The sequence below is a fragment of the Lucilia cuprina genome, chromosome 4 (genome assembly GCF_022045245.1).
Source record: "Lucilia cuprina isolate Lc7/37 chromosome 4, ASM2204524v1, whole genome shotgun sequence".
NCBI lineage: Eukaryota > Metazoa > Arthropoda > Insecta > Diptera > Calliphoridae > Lucilia > Lucilia cuprina.
The window spans coordinates 10959089-10981624 of record NC_060952.1 but is presented as its reverse complement, the minus strand read 5'-3'; the positions used below and the strand labels follow the sequence as shown (position 1 = coordinate 10981624).

Below are 22536 nucleotides of genomic sequence, written 5' to 3'. Positions count from 1 at the left end.
TCCATAGAACTGAACCCAACAAATAGGGCTTTTAAGTTCATAATCATGTTTAATATACTCGTATATCGACAAAAAGCTGCACAACAAAGTATTGATGACCCTGATGAACTTTATTATTATAGGGCCTTATATTACCCTAGCCCCTCTAAAAAGCCCCCATCAAAATTTTACTTAAATATCCACAGTTTTATTAAACAGTAAATGGCTTTAGTACATATGAGGCAAGGTACAATTCAACTTAAATGCTTTGTTATGAAAACTAAATCACATTTTATTCATATACAGGTGTAGGGTATTATATGGTCGGCCTCGCCCGACTATAACTTCTTACTTGTTTTTATTCGCGTTATTTTCGTTGCGGTTTTACTAGCGTATGAGTAATTTTTATTATTTGTAATAAGTATACTCTAGGTCAGTAAACATTATTAAATTAATGATTTCACCATTACTTTTAAAACTTTTTATCTGAAAGATTGTAGTTCCTAAAAAAAATATTCCAGAAATCTGAAGCTTCCCTAGAAAAAGATCAGAAAGAGACAAATTCGAACAAGAATCGTTGATTGCAGAAGACCTTAGTATAAAGGTGTAAATTTGACACATATAAAAAAGTACAACAAAACTTACCCCCTTATTTTGTAAAACATTTCACCTTGCGTTGAAAATATTTTCATACAAATTTTTGAAAAAACAAAATTTATATAAAAAATGAAGTGAAGATTAAGTTTATCTACCGGATTTTAAATTTAATTTTCTGGTAACTCATTTTTAAATGATATGTAATTTGTAACGTTATCTCTCATTTTTTCAAATGTTTATTGTTACTCTTTAACAACTGCTTTTAGCCTCTCTAGATATTGTATATAAAATTTTCTTAAAAGAAACTATACAATAAATATGGGAAATGGCATGAATGAATATTGTTGCCTTTGTTTTAAAGAGCAAGTATTTAAAGGAAATGCGTTTAATGCAGTGTTGCCAGATAGGTTTAATTCTGCTTAATTTTTTTTAATCTACGTTTTTTTAATTTTAGAAATACATACTCTATAGGACGGGCACAGCTAGTTAGATACTAAAAGGATCTAAAATATAAACATATATATTTTATACGTTTGGAAAATATATTACAATGGTAAAAAATACCTTCCAGATTTTCTTTTCTTTCTAATTCCAACAACAATTTTAATATTGGTTTTTAAATCTTTATTTAATTCAATTTATTCATTCAATATAAATGAACAGCAAACCAAAATAAAGTACCATTTTATTTATAAAATATTTTCTGAGTTACTTAATCAAATTACAATTGAATTGAGATGAAAATATAATAAAATTTATTTAATTCATACATTCATTAATAGTTTTGTATTCACACAACGATACAATTAATTCTGTTAAATTTTTATATAAAAACACCTTTATACATGCCTGAAAATATAACTCGTAAGTAAAGAGTTAGAAAATTGCTTTAGAAATGGCCAAAGTACTCAATCAGAGTCGGAAGCTGAAGAAGATCGCGCATGTTTCTTGGATTTCTTACGTTTCTTTTTCTTATCGCGCGATTTTTCATCTTTGTCATCGTTGGTAGAGCTAACAGCGGCTGCCACTGCTGCTATAACTGTTAGTTTCTTAAGTTTCTCATGTTCCTCTAATTTTTTGAGTGTTTCTTGCTTTAAACGTTCTAGCTGTTCCAATTCTCTAGCAGTTTTTTCTTTTTCCAAATCTTCAATACGTTGCCTCTCGGCGCGTTTTTCCTCCTCTTTGGCAATCTCTTTGCGCATGTGATCTTTAAACATCAGCAGAGCTTCGGCACGTTTCTGTTGTTTTTCACGGGCAGCTTTTTCTTCGGTCATACTGCCACTAGAGGCGGATGTGTTTTGTTCATTCGATTTCTTTGGTGAGGAGTGACGATCACTAGATTTTCTTTGACGTCGCTCTGTAGAACGAGAACGTTTAGGTGATCGTGACCTAGAACGATTTCCACGGCGTTGATTGCGTGAAGGCGTTCGTGATTTAGATTTTGACCTAGAACGCCGATCACGACTACGATCTCGTCTATCTCTATCACCTCCACCTACAATTCTGCCACGATCACGTTGACCACGTCCAGCCGAACGTGATCGAGAGCGACTTCTTGATTGATCGCGACGATCCCTTGATCGCCTACGCTCTTGTGGTGAATGTCTTCGGAGAGGTGAAAGTGGATAACGGTTGCGGAAACGATCACCAGAACGAGAACGACGTCGTCGATCACCAAATGGATTTCCTCTGCGACCACGAAAATTGTTGCGACGTAAGGGCGAACGGAAACCTTGACGACGCATGGGCATACGACGGTCATTGCGGAAGGGAGAACGGCGACGTTTTGAACGTGAAGGGGATCTGGAATTAGAACGAGATTTACTGCGTGATCGTTCTCTAGATTTCGAACGTGACTTAGAGCGAGAACGTGAATTACGAGCTTTTTTAGCCGTCTTGTCCTTTTCCTTTTCTTTTGTTCTTTCTCTTTCCTTTTCCCTTTCTCGTTCTTTTTCCCTTGTCGAACTATCCTTACGGCTTCTTTCTTTTTCAGAACGTTCTGTCTTACGTTCATTATTTGAAGATGATAAAGTCTTTTGATTATCTTTTGCAAACGTTGACGAAGTAGTACGTGCTCTCTTGTTTAAGGACTCATCTAGATCAGCTGTGTTATCTAGTTCGTTTTCGCTATCAGGTTGATGTTCATAGTCTAAGGCATTCAGATCAACTGACTTTTTACGTTCGGGTGTTTTTTTACGTTCCTGCACACGGGACTGTTCTATTTTTTCTTTTTCTCCCTTGGAGTCTTTACGACTTCTTACACTTTCCTTATCCTTTGCACGCTCTCTTTCTTTTTCACGTTCATCACTGCGTGCACCGCGTTCTTTAGTCCTATTCTTTTCATCTTGCTTGTCATCATGCTGACGTCTAGACACATTACGCTCAGGAGACTCAGCACCTTCAACATCTTTGTCTCCATGAGACAATTCAAAAAATGATTTCTTGGGATTTTTGGCTGCTTCTTCGTGACGTTTCTTACGCTCTATTTCACGCCTCCTTATTTCCTCCTCACGCATTTTCTTCTCCTCTTCGATACGCTCCAAGTCTGACATTTTTATAGTACGGTTTTGTGCGCGCTTCCAATGAGGCGGCGTAGTACTACGAGAGCGTGAACGAGATGGAGTGCGAAAACGCTAAAACAATTTTTTTATTATTATTATTAAACTAACACATTCATATATATTTTTCTAAAAATAATAACACTTACGAAAACACCTCTGCCTTTTATAATGCGACCGCTGCGTGATGTTGGTACCTTTTTCTTGGACCAACCAAAAGAACTGCGTCCATCATTCTTTTCCTGATGGTCACGTGAAGCCTCACGACCATCCTCTTTATCTTGTGATCTTTTAGAACGATCATCACGCATTAAAAATTTATTAGAAACCTAAGAGTATTAGAATTGAGAATGTTGTTTTAAATAAAAGCATTGATTTTTATGTAGAAATTTACTTCTGGAATTTCATCTGGATCAATTTTTGTAACTGTCACTAAAGGATGTATTTCACCTTCTTCATCGTCTCCAGTAGCTTCTCCTTCTTCAAGCTCTTTTTCCGAATCAGATCTATAAAATACAATTGACACGAACAATAAAAAAATGTTTGTCATTTGAAAATAAAATAACATCTCAGAGGCCCGGCAACTATTAATTTGAATATTGGTAAATTTACAATCTGGAGATTATTATTAACTCTTCATAACTTCTTGATTATGTACGTTCACTTTAATATGCATTCCATCTTAAGAAAACATAAATGCAACATAAAAACATAATATCCAAAATAGGGAACTCTCAAGACTACTTTCCAATTACAGAGCAGAGATTGTACGGTTTTAGTTTGCATTAAACTTAAGTTCAACCTATACTTACTTTTCCTTGTCACTCGACTTGGAACGTTTCTTTTTCTTTTTTTTCTCCTTGCGCTTGCTACGTTTTTCAGTCTCAGAATCGCTAACAGAATCATTCTCACTAGAAGAAACGGTAGCAGCCCGTTTCTTTTTCTTCTTGTCTTTTTTAACTATAAACAAAATAAAAGTGATTTTATACAAAAGCACATATATAAATGTCAAATTATCTTTAAATTACCCTTAACCTGGCGCACTAATTCACCACAATTACTGATAACAGCATCTTGTAAAGGACGTGAATTACGATCGACTGGCAAATCTTCTAATTGGCGTATTAAATCTTGACCCGATAAAACTTCACCGAAAACAACATGAACACTAAAAAAAACAAAAATAATTACTTGTTAATATGTAGAAAGCATACAAAACTAATATCAAAAACTTACTTGTCCAAATGTGGAGCAGGTTGTGTAGTACTATAATGAAAAACAGAAGAAGAGAAAAATATTCTTTACACTTTGTCATTTACTACATTGATTTGTGTTTTTTTATATTTTTGGTGTTGAAAAGGTTGAAGATTGTCTACATTTTTTAATTATATTTGTATTTTGGGTATAAATGCAAAATAATTTCTACATTTTGAGAATTAGAACAAATTCTGATGAAAACAATCAGTGCTGAAGATAGTAACATAGTCATGTAGAGCCTAGATTATTTTACTGCATTAATCCTTAGGAGTTGTTAGACCTGTCAGCAATTTTTTATTTTAAAACTTTCCATTTTTAATTGGTTAAAAGCATCATGTTGCTAGTTTAGGTTCCATAGTTTAAGTACTTTTAAAAGTTGTAAGGAAAGTAAGACAGGCCCCCGTGCTTTAGCTTAGGATGCCACATTGCTAAATAATAAATAACAATATAATCATGTAATATTTGATTTTTTTTAATATAAAGTTTCTAAAACAAAGGTTACAAAAAACAAAAATAAGAATTTTTAAACAATAGTGCTGTAAATAGACTGGAAATTATTATTGAAAATGTTTTGTTTTATATAGTAAAGTATATAAAGGATGCTTACATAAAGAACTGGGAGCCATTGGTGTTTTTACCACGATTTGCCATGGAAAGTAAAAAAGGACGATCATGTTTTATATCAAAACTTTCATCTGTAATGTAGAGAATTTATTAAGAAAATGAAATTTTTAGTTTTGAAAAGATAATGAAAATTGAAATATATTTGTTAAGAAAAAAATAGAATAAAAAACTTTGAGAAATTATCTATAGACTGGGATCATAAAAACTTTGATATTTTATGCCTAAGATGAAGCAAAAACACAACTTTTGCAACGTTTTTCCGCAAAAAATTTTAACAACCTGAACAAAATCAAATATTTTAGAAGTCTATTTCATCCGAAACACTTTGAAAAATTCTATGATAAAAATGTATATAATCCAAAAATTTTAAGAGTTTAAGAAAAAGTTTAGTATATTTGCAATACGACTATGGTAAATAAAAGCCTTAGAAGTAGAAAAAATTAAACACTTGATTGCATTCAAAATTTTGCAGAATAGAAACATTCTACCATAGTAAGAATGTATATATAAGAGGAAATAAATAATACTGTTTGTGCTATTTTATAGTTTTGTTCTCATACAAATATATAATATTATTATATAAAAAATCAATAAAACTACAATGCACTTTCATTATCTCATAACAAATCATCTAAACAAATTAAACTCATTAAATAAAAACTAACCATTAGATTAATGTTCCTAATTGTTTATAAACAAAACACACAAAAAATGGCTGCCATAGAAACATTGTGCTTTTAAATTGAAAGAAATATACAATAAAATAATCAAGATTTTTCTGAATACAAAATAATTGCACTTACCCTCAAATGTACCACCATAAATAGATTCGCCACCAGTGCCATTGCCAGCTGAAAAATCACCAGACTGTATCATAAAATCTTTGACAACACGATGAAATATGACATTTTTGTAGTGCAATTGCTTTCCCGTCACCAGGCCCGTGCCCTTTTCACCCGTACACAATGCACGAAAATTTTCAGCGGTCTTTGGTGCCAAATCGTTATAAAGTTCAAAAACTATACGACCCACTGGTAGACCACCAAGTGATATGTCAAAGAAACAACGCGGTCTATTTGCACTACTGCCACCGCCATTGGTCACCGTCATGGCGATTTTTTCTATGTATTTTTTTTTTTTTTGGTAAATTTATTTTGAAAATGTATGTTTACAATACATGTACTTTGTTTGACTTAATATTTGAGAAGTTAAAAGTAAATTTTACAATTTTTTCTTTAAATTATTTTTTTAGTTTGCGCACGAACTGAAAAAATAAAATTTTTTCCTTCTTTTCTCGATTGTCAAATAAAAACTGTGAAAATGCTGCCACTAAAGCCCTGCGCCGACAAATATTAACGGCGACGACGACTGACACCAAATATGTCTACGGCGGCTTAAAATCGACTGTAAGCCGGCTAAATTTTGAACTACGTTTAGTTTATAAATTTTCTACAATTGTAAATAGATATAAACGAAATCCGAGAGTTCAGAAAGTGTGATTTTGAAAGCAAAGATATTGTTTATAACAACAAAACAGATCAAGCACAAAAGTTGTGTAAGAAATTATGCAGGGATATGAAACTTCGGTTTTGAAACCGAATCGATTTATAGAACAACATGATTGTTACAAGAAATTGAATGACAGTTTACAATTTATTAATAGCTTTCAAACAAAAGCCAGTTTTAGCGAGTAGAGACTTATATGTTTCTAATTTAAACTGAAATTTAATTTTTATTTATCTAATTTTTGTTGTTTTTATGTTTACATAGAATCATATGAACGAATAGTTCAAAAAATTTTAGATAATTTAGAAAGCAAACGATATGCTAGTATTATTTATTTTAGTTTCTAAATTAAAACCATTATATGACCATAACATTGTTATGGTTGTATTGTGTATCATTTTTGTATCATGAATTAAAACTATTTAAATAAACATTTATTTCTCGAACTACTCTCTATTCGTTCTATGAAATTCTTTTTCGTTTTATTTAAAAATAATTACAGAATAATTTTTTAAATTAGAAATTAATTATAGGTCATGTAACGAGGGGTAGCACTAAATTTGGCATAACTCTTAATGACCTTATTGACAGCTTCCAAGAAATCTTTTTCGGTGGCTACCTTGCGGCGTGCACGTATAGCAAACATACCAGCCTCCGTGCAGACCGAACGAATTTCAGCACCAGTCGAATTAGGACACAAACGGGCCAAAAGCTCAAAACGTATATCGCGTTCAACGGACATCGAACGAGCATGAATCTTAAAGATATGGGAACGACCCTCCAAATCGGGTAAACCAAATTCTACTTTACGATCTAGACGACCGGGACGCATAAGAGCAGGATCCAAGGTGTCGGGTCTGTTGGTAGCCATAAGCACTTTAATGTTGCCTCTGGGATCAAAACCGTCCAATTGATTAATGAGTTCCAACATGGTACGTTGAACTTCATTATCGCCACCAGCACCGTCATCGAAACGAGCACCACCAATGGCATCGATTTCATCAAAGAAAATCAAGCAGGCCTTTTTGGATCGTGCCATTTCGAAAAGTTCTCTAACCATACGAGCACCTTCACCCACATACTTTTGTACCAGTTCCGAACCAATAACACGAATGAAACAAGCATCTGTGCGATTGGCCACAGCACGGGCACACAAAGTTTTACCGGTACCAGGGGGTCCAAAGAGCAAAACTCCTTTGGGAGGTTCGATACCCAAGTTGACGAACTTTTCGGGATGCAACAATGGAGTCTCCACAACTTCGCGCAATTTCTCAATTTGTTCCTTACAACCACCCACATCACTATAGGTTACATCTGGTTTTTCTTCCACCTGCATCATTGTTACTGTGGGATCAATCTTAGGTGGCAAGGGTATATGAATTTGATATTTGTTGCGATCCACGCCTACACGCATACCCTCTTCAATATCTGTTGGAGCAACTGAATCGGCCAAATCTACCACAAATTTGGCAAATTGTTTAACATTGATAATATACTTGGGATCATCGGAGTCGGCATTAATGATTTTAGTGCATCTGGCCACCTGAAGCGGCTGTTCATTTTGCAATATTTGCTTATCGGCGGCCAAATCCCAGAGAGCTGGTGGTGCTAGACCTGTATCACTTTCCTTGATGCCTGTCAATTCATTCACCTGCTTCACAGCTTTCTGTATGTCTTCCTCAATGATTTTAATGGCTTTGTGGTACTGACTCTGGCCATAGGTTTTCAATAGTTCAATATCGCCCTCATCTAATGATTTGATTTCTTTTTCTTCCTTTTCTTCGTGTTTAACTTTACGTTGATCGTCTCCTAAGTAATCGGGCATTTTCAGGCTTAATGATTTCTATTAAATACTTCCTAACAATTAATAATTTTTTGCACAATATACAAAAATGTTTTTCTTTTTTTCGGCTTCACAATGACTATCAAAAATGTTTTGTCAAAATTTGCGAATTGCCAACTTAATAAAAAAAAATAGTGTTGTCATATGTCAAAAAATAAAAACGCTGACGTTAAAAATTTGTTGCCATCTGTTTTGTTATGAATGATGACAAAAGAAACGTTATTTTAATAGTATTTAAATGAAAAATATTAGGTCCTAACCTATCAATTTGAATCGAATCTTCCAAGCAACTTCTGTGTGGATTTGTTTCCAACATGATATACATATTCTTCTACTATCAGTTTATTTTTTTATTTATTTGTTAGTAATGCTAAAAGCCTACAAGGCCAAAGTGCATTACATGGTATCTTATTTTATTTCACATAGTTTGAAACTTAAAATTAAAATGTACACCCTTAAATCCTTGATATTATATTTATCAGAGACTCCCTATCAGTTTACTAAATAAAGAAATAAAAGAAAACTAAAATATAAATTCATTTGTGACCCAAATAGCCTCAATAGAAATGTCTTCCGTAATCTCGTATTAACATGCATAACTTTGGTGATTATTGAACATTCGTAAGTTTAACTATCGAAATCATACTTTTGAGTTATTTAGACCACTTTAAGTCTCAGCTCAATAAATGCCCCTACATTGCTTTCAATAACGCCACCATCCAGATTTTGATATTAATCCCACTCCCTATTAACATTTAAGTAATTACCCAGCAAAAAATACTTGATGTCGTGAAAAGCAAATGAAATTAACATGAGCATATCATTGAATATGAGAATATGGCTTATTTTTGACATCCAAAAATCGAATTTTTACTAATTTGATGTAGTTCAAAGTTGAAGAAACAACCCTCCAATGTTAAATTCATAGGTTTTTTATCATAGGTTTACATTGGAAGTATATTATGTATCCTTTTTATTGAAAACAAAATTTAATTGCCGAACTAAAATACTTCTTAAATACTGTAATGTAATCGTTGTACCAAACACAAACATTTAAAATTGTATTAAGAAAATTTGGGTAAATATTGTTTATTTGGGTACTAAGTCAAGTAAATTTAAAATACTATTTTATTTGACTATATATAATGGCATTATATAAAAAAACTGTTAAGTTTGTAACAACAATTGAGAAATTGCACTGATTAAAAAAAAAAACAAATACAAAATAATTTTGAAGTTAGAACCACAAAGAATCACTTATAAATATATAGAATTAACAATAATAATAATAACTATTTAAATAAGAAAATTAAAATTTTGTAATGGAATTTAAATTTGATAGCAAAAAATTGCATGATAAAATTGTAAAATAATAAAGAAAAACAGTATACGCATGTAAATTTATGGGAATAGAAATTAAAAGGCACAACTTCGACAGACTATTTAAATATTTAGTATATATTAAACTTAAATCTCTAATTTTAAGTTGTTGTTAAAAATTGTCGTATTTTCGGAAAGTTCTTTTTATGGCCGTTATAAAATCTAAATACAATATTGATGTAAAATTTTGGAAATGCAATAAAACTTTTTAACTTTGTGTTGATTTTTGGAATAGCATGGTGAAAACAAATAAACTTTTTTCTATTCTACCGTTACCGATTTGGCAAGATTTCGCGGACAATCAACATCACAGCCTCTTAAGACGGCAATGTGGTATGACAACAACTGCATGGGTATGACGGTCAAAATGCCTTGAAGACAATCTACAGTACGTGGTATTTCCAAACTACGCGAAGAAAACGATTTAGTGTCTTCATCACCTTCTTCGCAGATAATGATGGGGCGGCCTTTACGTGAAGTCACCTGTTGCAGGGCATTCATACACTTGACATAAACGGGATCGCGTAAAACAATCATTAAGACAGGCATCTCATCGTCCACCAGAGCCAAGGGACCATGTTTGAGTTCTCCAGCTAATATACCTTCACTATGCATATACGTAAGTTCTTTGACTTTTAAGGCACCTTCTAGGCAGGTGGCGAAATTATAACCACGACCCATAATTAAAAGAGACTTATGTTGATATAAATCTTTGGCCAATTCCTGAATCTTAGAATCCAGCTTAAGAACTTCACGTATTTGATCCGCTAAATTGGAGAGACCTTTTATGATTTCCTGTCTTCTTTGTTGCAATGACAGACGATCTTCGGACATTACTAAGGCAAACATTACAAGCGAAATGAATTGTGAAGTATAGGCTTTTGTTGAAGCTACACCTATTTCAGGACCAGCATTAATATGAACACCGCAATGAGATTCTCGACATATACTACTGCCCACAGTATTGGTTATGCCTACAATTAAGGCGCCACGTTGTTTGCAATACCTCAAAGCCATAAGAGTGTCAGCGGTTTCGCCGGATTGCGAAATAAAGAAGCAAACATCATCACGAAATATCGGGGTGTGACGATCTAGAAAATCAGAAGCCAATTCCACCATTACGGGAAGTTCGGTTAATTCTTCTAAAAGTTGTCTAGTGGCCACAGCACTATGATACGAGGTGCCACAACCAATCAACATCAATCGTCTACATCTTTTAATTTCTGGTATGTATTCCTTAATCCCACCTAAGACAATGGTATGATTATCGAAACGTACTCTTCCCCTCATGGTATTAACCACTGATTCGGGTTGTTCATAAATTTCTTTCAACATAAAGTAGTCATAGTTCCCCTTCATAATCTGTTGTATTTCCGTCTTTAAGGTGGTAATTTCACGAGCATGGGGATCATCTAAACAACGTTTGAGGCGATGGATACTTAAGGCACCGTCCTTGACAGCAGCAACATCATCATCTTCCAAGTAAATAACACGATTTGTGTGTTCAATTACGGCTGAAGCATCTGAAGCAAAGAAATACTCCACTTCTGAATCTTCTAATGGCATAAACTCAGAATGAATTTCGGCGCGTGAGACTATGGGCAAGACGGGCTGTAGACCACCATGACCCATAGGGCGATGTTCTTTGGCATAGAGTATCGGAATGTGATCGGTGGCCAAGCGGGTTTTGGTTTTTATGCCTACCAACAAAGGAGAGCCACGACGTGAAGCCACACATTCCCCAGGAAAGTGTTTCGATTTGAATGCTACAGCAAAAGCTCCCTCTAACTGTTGAATGGTCTGTTCTACCAACTCACGGAATGTATACGAAGGATGTTGTTGCCACAAATGATGAACCAATTTTGCTATGACTTCTGTATCAGTTTCAGATTCAAATACATAACCACGCTTTTCCAGCAAAGTTTTAACATCCTTGTAATTGGTAATAATGCCATTGTGCACCACCACAAAACTATTATCCAAATCAGACCGTTGAGGATGAGAATTGAGTTCTGAAGGTACACCGTGAGTAGCCCATCTGGTATGAGCTATACCCACATGTGTAGTCAATGGAGCCGTGTAATCTGCGCTAGCACATAGCTCATTTATGGCATCTTCTAAAACCTTTACTTTGCCACTTCTCTTGACCATCATGATGTCATGGTGCTCACCCAAGGCATCAATGGCAACACCAGTTGAATCATAGCCTCTGTATTCCAAACGTTTTAAGCCATTGACCAACAAGTCCAACACTTCATGGCGTGTTTTTGGTGTCAAGTAATTTAGATAAGCAAATATACCACACATTTTTTCTATAAATAATTATACAAGTGTTTATTTCTTCTTGTTTACTCTCGTTACACTTTATAAATTTGTGTATTATTGTATATTATTCTGTCTAAAAAACCACGTACACGTAACGCAATTTGTTAATGCACTTGATAATTTTATTTTTGCTTTTTTGATAAAATGTATTCTTTTTTGTTTGTACACCACCTTTTTTTGTACTCGCAAACACCCTCTGGCTATTCTTGTTGTTTTTGTATTTCTGTAAACAATTGAGATAAGCAGTGAGTTCGACAAAGGCAAAGTAAACGAAAGTTTTTATGATTTACTTTTTTTTTAAAACTTAAATTTATTATTAGTTGAGACCGTCTTTAGCCTACTTTTGAGATAAATTTATGATAAAAATAATTTAAATTGCAAATAACTTTTACTATAAACAATTCTTTAAAACACGTCTGCTAATTTAAAACAACAAAATACCAACGGAGCAGAATCCTGCGCCGATCAAATCTACAATAACGGCGGCCAAATTCAAGAATATCAACAACGGTTGGTGTTCTAAAGTTGTTAAGAAAATTCAAATAAAATCAACGCAGATTTTATGAAAAATATGATTCTATGAATGTTTCTAAGAATGTATATATGTATATGCAATCTTTTCTTCTTCAGGCTTTTGTTTATTTTACTTTAGCGAAATATTTAGTTAAATATTCTTTAAAATGATATTTTGATACCAGATTAAATACAGATTAGATACAGATTAAAGGGTGGAAAGGGCAATTTTATTATCATTATTTTTGAAAATTATGATAGCAAAAACGATATTATAATTTCAATGAAAAACAATATTATATAGTTTCCGATGCGAGAACGATATAACTTATGATAATTTTTATAACCTAAGTGATATTGTTTCAATATCGCTACAATATTGTTTGATTTATTGGGTATATACATATGTACATATAAATTTTTTCTTAAATTCATTGAATTAAAATGATTTTAAATATACAAATTTAAACAAAAAATATAAATATAAATACAAAAAACAAAAAAAATATTTTCTTAGTTAAAAATAAAAAATATGTATGTATATTAAAAAAATCAAAATTTTTCAATTTTTATATAACTTTTTGGTCATCAGATGAAGTCCTACAAGATACCATAGTGTTATAATTTCGTTTAAACAAAGTTATTTAGAACAGAAAAACTTTCTATTGAACAATTTAATGGAAAATGAATAAAATCTATATATTTTAAATCGTATTTTTAAATAAAAACAACAATTTCAAAGAATAAAAAGTCTTTTTTATTCGAAATTTTTAACTTCCGTTTTCTTTAATTCATTTTCGCTTTTGTCAATAAACAAACTTCGAAAACATGTCAGAGTTGTATTTAATAATTATTTATTAACTGCCAAATATGGGCAATAATTTAAAGAAAACAAAACAAATACAAACTATTAAAAACAATTAATAAAACGATAAATATTTTTATAAGAATATTTTTTTGTAAACCAAAATAACTTGAGAAATTTTGGATATTTCCCTTCCAGAAAGTGGTCATACAAAGTTAAAAAATAGAAAAAGAAGAGAAAAACAAAAGAAACTTTGCACGCGGTTGCCATATTCCCCGCCGCTCATGTTTTTTCCCCTTCGTCTATGTGTGCAGAAATGTCATCGTTCTTTTCGAAGTTTCTACCAACGGCAAAAACCACATGTCTTCTCGGTCGCACGAGATTTTCTAAAAAATTACACTGAAATATGGTGAAAAGTGTTGTGAAAGTGTGCAAAAGTGACATCTAAATAAAGCAGTGATAATTTTCAATAAAAGATCAGTGCAAAATCGTGACACAAAGTGCATAAAATCACTTCAAAGATTTTTCTGACAAACGCAAAACGAAAAAAATATTTTTTTTCCTCTTTGACCACAATTCGTTTTTATCGTCGAGTTTCTTTCGATTGACATTCTACGACTTGTCAAATTACGTATTGTTTGCTATACATTTTAATTCGTTCGTACCCCTCCACGGATTCGTGTAACGTAAATTCGAAAAAAACGGAGAGAGAATCTGCAAAAGGAGAAATAAAAGAAACGAAAACAAAAACAAGAATAATATATATTTTTTAAAAGCAACAGCGTAATAGAAAAGTGATTGAGGAAGTTTTTTTGTGAAAAAAAAAATAAATATAAAAAAGAAACAAAAAATTGTACTAAACGTGAATAAAATTAAATAACAATCAAAAGAAAACTATTTTTTTGTTAATTTTCTTTTAGCATAAAATAAAAATTCGTTTGTTCCCCTCTTTTTCCCTTTGGATTTGTTGTTGGTAAGTATTATTTTTCTTAGTAATTTAGTAACAGTTGTGTTGTTGTTTTCTTTTCGAACTGCTTTGTGAAAATCTTAACATAAATCGGAAACATGTCGATAGAGTATGTATGATTTAAAAATGAGAAATATTGTGAAATAAATATTCTCATAAGAATGTTTTTTTAAAGACTGCTTTATTTTCTTAATAAATAAATATTTATTTCTCCATTCAAGTTGGAATTTGAAATTTTCATAATTTCTCCTGCGTTTCTTAACTGTTTGTCATCAGCTGTTATCCAGTGTTGTTTTATCCAATCATTATGCACTTGGTTGCATATTTTGGTACAGTGTTTTATATTTTCGCTAAATGGGAAGAGGAAATAAAATATATTAAATATTTAATATCCTGTAAAAACCTAGGTTGTACAGTCGATTTAAGATAAAAGTTGAATTAAAATTCTTTAAATTTTCTGCTTTTTCAACATTACGACATCTTTTTATTAAAGATATATATTTTTACAATGACAGATTATTAGAGCCATTGTTTGCTTGTAGATCAGGGTTGACAAAATTAGTAAAATAGCACTTATTAAATTTTTTTTAAATATTACAGGAAAAGCGTTTAAAAGTTTGTTTCGATTATCACGATTAATTTATATTTGACAAGTGATTTGCTTAATATTGAGACTAATCATATGTAATGATAGTTGAGTTACACCCTTAAAATATACGTTTAAGTATTGTCCATTCGTGAGCTGGACAATTTTCAAAAATATCTTTAAAAATATCTCAGTTAGGTTTTATAATGGTTCCCAAAATATTTCTTATCCATCGATGGCCATTCATGTGCTGGATCGCATTCAAAAAAGTCCTTTTATATTTTTTTAGATTTTTCTTCACATCTATTATTTAAGATAAATTCAATATTTCACCCAGCTTCAAATAATCTTTGTTAGGTTTTATAATGGTTTCAAAAAAGTTCCTTTTTATTTTTTTAAATTTTACAGTACTTCTTAATCAAAATATGTTATCATTTGAAAGCCAAGTCTAATGGTGCGCAAAATTTGCAATATTGTGCACACGTTTTATTTTTATTAGTGAAAAATCTAACAATTTTAAATATTTTAGAATATGACCATTATGAGCAGACGGTTATTTATGATTTATATGTCCATCATTGGACGCTGCTTTAAAAACCCTTTTAAACGATACTCCATATTGGAAATTTTGTTTCAAAACAAAAAATTTAAAAAATTAATTCCAAAATACCTTTTTTTAATTTTGTCCAGCTTACGAACGGTCATCACTAGATTTAAAATATTTTGGAAATCATCGTAAAACAAAGCAACGTAAATTTTTAGAGTGGTAAAAAAACACGTTGTGAGTCGGTCTAATGTACATATATAAAAAAGGAAAAATTGGAAAAATTTTTACTTTAAATATTTGTAGAAAGGCCTTTAGTTTTTTTTTAAATAGTTATTTTTAAGACATATTGATCTAATTTCTTTTGTTTATTCCCATACATATTTATTGTCTATAAATCGCATTGTGATTTTCAAAAATATTTTAAAACTTTGCAATATTACATGTTAGGCAAGTCTTATATTTACCAAAAATTTAAAAAAAAACTTACAAATAAGAGCAACATTTTCAAAAAAATTTGAAAACTGGATGGAAAATATTACAAATAATACAGTGTGAAAATAAGAATGTGTAAATACTTACTGTGATAGTCTGAAAATAATATAAGATAAAGGTTTATGTGTTACATACTTCAAAAAAAAATCTATATGTATTTTCTACTCATCTTTTAATATACCTATGATTTATTGAAATAACAGTACTTTTCTAAAATTAATTTACATATGCCCTTTTTCCCATATGAGAATACTTTTTTAAAGGTAACTCACTGTAAAATCATTATATTTTTATTAATAACATCATATTCAAGAGGCATTATTTTGCAATTTTGAAAACTTTTGATTTTAAATTTCGATTTATGTATTTATGGAAATAAGCTTAATTTAAGAAGATCAGACTATTTAAAGCCGAATTAAAAATTTGAATTTTAAACCGAAAGTTTAAGGAAATTAATTACAAATACAAAATGCTTGGGATTAGCTCATAACTTGTGGATATATTTCATATTTGTACTTATTTAAATTATATTCGACTCCATAACTCCGAAACTAAAAGCAAAACAAATCTAAGAATTAAAATTAAATTTGAACGAATACCTAACGTATATACATAGATTCTAAGTTTTCTACTTAAATCACTGTGCGCTTGTTCAAACAGCCGTTATAAAAATGCAACCCTGACATACTGAATTCGATTCCCCTCCACATTTTCGAAAACAGCTGTTTAGATGATTTATTATTTTGTTTTTTCTTTTTTGTTCATCTCTCTACTATAATTTTCTTATAAGTCAGTGTGTGTGGCATAAAGGGGAATAGGAAGAAAAAAGTTGAATTCTAACCTCACATCTTCTTCTTCACATCACATCATATGTACAACACAACTCGAAGAAAAGCAAATCAAAAGAAAAATAAAAACCAAAGCAAAAGCCACAAAATTCAATCACACACAAACATATTATTACGACAAAGTTCTTAAAAAAATCATAACGAATTTTTTTTGTTGTATAAAAATCAATGAAAATTATAGTGAAATATTGTAATTTGTTGCAGTTTAAGTAGAAAAAAACTGAAAATAATTGTGATACACATTAAAAAGTTTAAAATGTCAATTTGAAAAGTAACTGGGTAGTAGGAGCACTAATTAAAAACTTAAGAAAAAGAGGAAAAGACGACCGAGAAAGAGGTGGTAAAGAAAAATTTAACCAACCTACAATCGACCGACTGACCACTACAGAAAAATAAATCAAATCAAATGAAGAAATCTAGTCAAATAAACTATTAGTTGAAAGAGAATAGGGTAAAACCAGGAAATAAGAATCTGCAGAAAAATGTTAAGATTGTAATAGACAATAAGATTGGAAAACGCAACCCAACACTCAAGTAGTGTTTGCATTACAAAAGAAACTCAAAGACGGCGTTTGGAGCACTTGGTACAAGTGTTCTGGTAGCTGTTCTGCAGTATGTATTGGTGTTATATATAATTGTTAAATTTTTTAATATTTGTTTTTTGTAATTTTTCAGTTTGGATTTTTTAATCTTTTGAAGTTTTGTTAATTTTTTAACTACTGCGGAGCACATTAGACTGTCTGTGTCAGTGAGAAAGTCAATAGCAATTTGTAATTGTTTTGAGTGGGCAAGGAAGCACCAAAGAGTTTCCAATACGTCTACTTTCTTAATTCTGGAGTAAATAACGCACGAGACGTTATTGTACTCTGGAAGACTAGAGCAGAAACAACCAATCTCAGTTATGTCATCCAAGGAAGAAACTTCCACAGCAGTAGCTGCTGCTGTGGCTCCTACTGCAGCTGTTACCACGGTCGCTGCTGCTGCCAGTGGTTCATCCACCAACTCTTATGCAAATGTTTTGCAAAATCTTGAAGCCAAGAAAGGGGTTCCAGCTGCAGCAACAGCTACTACTGCCACTGCTGTAGAAACTAAAACTACGGTCAATCCTGTTAAACAGGAAAATAAGAACGATAATAATAAAGAAAATCAGTCTGGTGTCAAAACAATGAAATCGTGGAGCGATGAAGTGGCCGCAGCAGCTGAAGAAGTAGTACCAGCTGCTGCCAATGTGGCTGGTGAAAAGCGTGCAGCTGCCCATGCCGACACCACCGCTGAAAATTCTTCTGAAGTCGATGATAACGGTGATTTTGTACCAGTGGTTTCCCATCATCGCCGCGATCGTAAAAAGGCTCGCAAAGATAAACCTCGTGATGTTAAAAACGGTGGCGGTGGTGGAAATGGTCAATCTTCTGGTAATCAAAAATCTGGCAATGGTCAACGTCGTGGCAATGGTGGTAATGGTAATGGAGGTGGTAATGGTGGCGGCGCTGCTGTCGCTGGTACCTCTACTGATAAAGATGGTGAACGTAAATTTCCATCACGCCAACGTCAACGTAATGGTAGTCCCCGTAAATCAGCTGGTGGCGGCAATAAATCACATCAAAAAGATCGCAAAGATTCTTCACCCAGTGCTGCTAGTGCTGAAAATACTGGTAGTGGTAGTGAAGCTAAAAACGTTGATGGTGAAACTCAAGCACAATCGTCTGGCACTGCCGCTGTTGCTGCTAATCCCACACAACCCAAAAAATTTGTGGCTGCTCCACCACCAAAGGTGAATGCTTGGAAGGTAAGTGCAGTTTTTTTTTTAATTTAATTTTATTACATAATAACTAAGTTTAATTTGTAGAATACAAATATTGTTGATTTAATTTGCAAAGAGATATAAAATTTTAATTTCTTTATTGATTTATCTTATTGGAAATTTCACGCTATCAGTACAAGTAAACTACATTATGTTTGGTAGAATGTTGTGGCGTACTCTGTTTTGATTGATACAGTCAAAATAAAAATACTTGTACTTTGAAAAAAGTTTTGTCTTTAAAGAGATTTTTGGTTAGATATACATTACCAGGATAAGACTTTGAAATCTTTTTTAAAAAATATTAAATTTATTTTGTTTATTAATGGCCATAAAGAAAACTCTCAGTAACAAATTAAATCCAAAAACTGTAAAAATTAAAGAGAATTGATTCTAATAAAAAACCTGGATAATTTAAGTTTTGTATATACTTCAAAAATCAATATCTCTTTATTTTGACCTGATCCTTCATATTTTTAAGACACAAAGTTAAGTTGTTTCAAGCCACATAGTTAAGCTGTCATTTTTCTGTATACTTTAAAAGATGAATGTTTACTTACAATGTTATCAATAATATTTAATTTACTTTGTTTTATATTTTAATATTAGTAAGTAATTCCGTAGGGCGGACTGGTCCGAAAAGTGTTGCATAAGTAAACTTTAGAAATGAAAGTCAAAAGTCAGAGATCAGATACATTGCAAAAGATTGAGTTGGGCTGAATCATAATCTGGCTTCTAAATTTCTCCATCACATCAGAATTAAAAAAGAAACTATAACAAATTGTAAATTTAAGGCTCTTAAAACTTTATGTTATCTGGATTAAGATTTAAACTTATATATGGATTAAGATAAACTTATATTTTAAAGTCCACAAATTTGTTGTACAAATAACATTATTTTAGTAGGTCCAATTTTAATATAAATTGGACTTTAAAATAAGACCAACAATTTTGTTTTCTCACTTTCTGAGTCGATTTAGCTATGTCCGTCTGTCCGTCTGTCTGTGTGTCCATGTAAACCTTGTGCGCACGCTACAGGTCGCAATTTTAAAGATAATTTGATGAAATTTGGTACATACTCTTCTTATGGTTCAAGGACGAACGCTATTGAAAATGGTTGAATCGGTCCATTATTTCTCCTAGCCCCCATACAACCGAACCCCCCGAATCGGGCCTTTAGGCTCACAATTACGTTAAATGTTTTATAATGTCAACAAAAATCAGCAAAAATTAGTTTTATAGAACAATAAAACTAATTTTTGCTGATCCACAAAAATCCACAATTTTAACATACTGGCTATCATATGGTTGGCAATGTCCGACCATAAATTCATACTTGTTTTTAAATGTTGTCAGCCATTTTGATGATGAGACCAATGAGTTTTCTTCGAAATTGTCACCTTAGAAACTGCGTGACAATGGAGTTGATTTTTTTACACTTAGATCTAATAAATTTAAAATATAATAGTTCAGAGACTAGTTAGTTTGTTATTTTCATTGGTTATACATTAAACTTGTGAGAAAATGTGTTATTTAGCTTAACGTTAATGACACTGATCTTTAATTAAATTATTATTTAAGAAACATTACAATAGAATTCAGTATTATTAATTTTAATTTCTTTTCATCATGTTAAGGTTTTGAAATAGGAATTCATATTTCCCCATTAATACTGCTCCCATCGACCTCATTCCAAAATATTTTTCATTATATTTATAACATTTAAGTTTATATACCTTTCGAGTTCAAATCGCGGGCAGAGCTGTATTTGAAGTTTTGAAATAGTTGAAGAAATCAAACTTTGTAGACCATAGCGTTATTTATAAGGACAACAATTAATGTTAGTATTAGTGCAATTGAACATTTCGAATTTTTGTGAATTTTGATTTTTTGCGATTCCTTTGCAATAATGATCAAATATAGTTATTTAATGCAAAATTTAAGCAACAATTAAAAAATCGCTGTAAACTTTTGGACCCTTTAACGTTATTCTATCAGCCAAATGTTTTGCATGATATAGTTTTTGCCCTGTCGGACAAAATTTGTTTTTCCTTTATACAAGAGACTTTTACTGTATACTTATATCCAAAGTATATTTGGATTATACTCAAATTGCGGTTTTCATTTAGTAGGTTAGTAATTAGTAAAAATAGTAAATGAACGGACGACACCATGCAATGAGTTTCTTAGAATATATGAAATTAAACGATCTATTGCTATAAAATTTCAAATTCTTAACAAATATATTATAATACGTATATATATTTTTAAACGATAACATTTTTGCTTTACTTTAAATATCTAGTTTCAATTAAAAATCATTAAAAATGTGTTTAAAAAACGACCTTGGCATTTATATAAAAATATTAACTGAAATTAGTTTTCATTATATGAATCTTTTACTTTCATGTGGCAATTAGATCTGGTTGTTTGTTAAAGAAAAAGAAAAAAAAAAAAAAAACGGAAAACAAAATCAGATGTTTTATGATCGTACTATTTTAAACAAATTATAGAAAGGTGTGTAGCTTGGCAATTTTTCAGTTTATTTTATATGCAAATCATGATGATTTATTTAGTAATTAAGTAGTACAAGAAAATAAAAAGAAAAGTGAAAAGTAAATGAAAATCAAAGAACAAAATTCAAACACCTGTATGTCTGGTATTAAGAATGAACAAGTAGATTGCATAATTTTTCTTCTTATAGTTATGTACTATAAATTGAAAACACAAAATATATAAATAAAACAAGATTTCTGCAAATAGTGTGTTTCAACAATTTCATACAAAATTCTAATCTTCAATAACCTTCTTATAATTTGCCAAAAAATTACTAAATATCTTATTTTTTAACCTTTCTTAAAAAATGTTTTCTTAATTTACTATATTTTTAATTTTTTTTTCTTTCCTGCTACATATTCTTCTATAAACACAACAACACGTGTTTTTTTGTTTAAAATAAACAAAACAATAGCAAGTTGTTTTTATTAATGTTCGTCTTAAATTTTTTTTGCATGAAACAAAAAAAAAGAAACTCTAAAAACAACTTGTTTTTTTAATTTTGTTGTCTACCTATGCTTAAATTATAATATATTTTTTTATTCATTTTATAGGTTTTTTCGTTTCTTTTTGTGGTTTTAATTTGTTTACCAAATTTTTTTGTTTTTGTATAAATGCTGCTTTGATTTTTCATTAAAACGCAATAAAATAAAGTTTTGTAGGGAGAAATAGCAAAATGTATTGACTTTTTATGTGTATTGAATTATTTAATAACAAAATACAGTGGGACAAAAAAATGTAATTAAGTATAATATTTATGTATGTTTGTGTTTAAAAATTAACAGATTTATTTAAAATCAATGTAGAACAAAGGCCCAGAGTACAGTCGCAACTTTTCATAGTATTTTCCATAAAAATGGGTTTTTAGATAACTGCCCAACATTCTTTTAAACCAGATACCAAAGTATGTGTACATTTCTAAATATAGGATTGAGCTGGGCTAAATCGGACGAGATATGGTGTCTTGAAGTTTGATAAAAGTAATTTTTAGCCTTTTTAGGGTTTAAAACAGCGCCAGACAACTTTTTTATAAAATGTTGAAATCTCTTCATTCTTTTTCAAGATGTTAGATCCGTATTCTTTAAAAAAGTAAAAATATGCACAACGTAGTCTTAGATTTTCGACTTCTTTCAAATTTTGTCAATCAGTGTAATTATTTGGAATTTGTTGTTGTTTTAAACTTAAGATCAAGACATCTCAAAGAGGGAGCCCTTAATAAAACACATTTAATCTTTATATTGAAGAGAACTTTCAGAGGACTTAGGAATTTTTATATAAAAGGGAGTTTGTGCTGTTATAACGTCTTGAATTATTAGAGATATGTAGTTATTATAAAAAAAACGTATACATTGGTT

General features: G+C 31.2%; 4 protein-coding genes across 5 annotated transcripts in view; 1 reads left to right on the top strand and 3 right to left on the bottom strand.

Annotated features, from left to right (window-relative positions):
* Nucleotides 1-1308: 1308 nt before the first annotated feature.
* Nucleotides 1309-6338, bottom strand: LOC111689639 (peptidyl-prolyl cis-trans isomerase G). The gene is made up of 8 exons (XM_023452115.2): nucleotides 5819-6338; nucleotides 4999-5086; nucleotides 4371-4400; nucleotides 4163-4302; nucleotides 3947-4094; nucleotides 3529-3640; nucleotides 3284-3463; nucleotides 1309-3209 (listed from the first exon to the last, which is right to left on the bottom strand). Exons 1-8 carry the CDS (start codon nucleotides 6123-6125, stop codon nucleotides 1485-1487), a joined length of 2730 nt encoding a protein of 909 aa, XP_023307883.2. The 5' UTR covers nucleotides 6126-6338; the 3' UTR covers nucleotides 1309-1484.
* Nucleotides 6339-6948: 610 nt separating this feature from the next.
* On the bottom strand, nucleotides 6949-8463 carry LOC111689383 (26S proteasome regulatory subunit 7). The gene has a single exon (XM_023451858.2). The coding sequence runs from the start codon at nucleotides 8344-8346 to the stop codon at nucleotides 7045-7047; it is 1302 nt and encodes a 433-aa protein (XP_023307626.1). The 5' UTR covers nucleotides 8347-8463; the 3' UTR covers nucleotides 6949-7044.
* Nucleotides 8464-9422: 959 nt separating this feature from the next.
* Nucleotides 9423-12493, bottom strand: LOC111689368 (glutamine--fructose-6-phosphate aminotransferase [isomerizing] 2). Its single transcript, XM_023451843.2, has 2 exons — nucleotides 12360-12493; nucleotides 9423-12292 (listed from the first exon to the last, which is right to left on the bottom strand). The coding sequence occupies exon 2, from the start codon at nucleotides 12049-12051 to the stop codon at nucleotides 10006-10008; it is 2046 nt and encodes a 681-aa protein (XP_023307611.1). The 5' UTR covers nucleotides 12052-12292; nucleotides 12360-12493; the 3' UTR covers nucleotides 9423-10005.
* Nucleotides 12494-13733: 1240 nt separating this feature from the next.
* The window catches only part of LOC111689588 (la-related protein 1), a 33345-nt gene continuing 24542 nt past the window's right edge, over nucleotides 13734-22536 (top strand). Inside the window, exons 1-2 of one of the 2 annotated variants that reach the window (XM_023452059.2) lie at nucleotides 13734-14360; nucleotides 17503-18613. In XM_023452059.2, the coding sequence (XP_023307827.2) occupies nucleotides 17729-18613 (885 nt within the window). In that variant the 5' untranslated portion in view covers nucleotides 13734-14360; nucleotides 17503-17728. Of the gene's footprint in view, nucleotides 14361-17012; nucleotides 17440-17502; nucleotides 18614-22536 lie in introns of those variants that run through there. The other variant, XM_023452067.2, reaches the window with a different exon arrangement.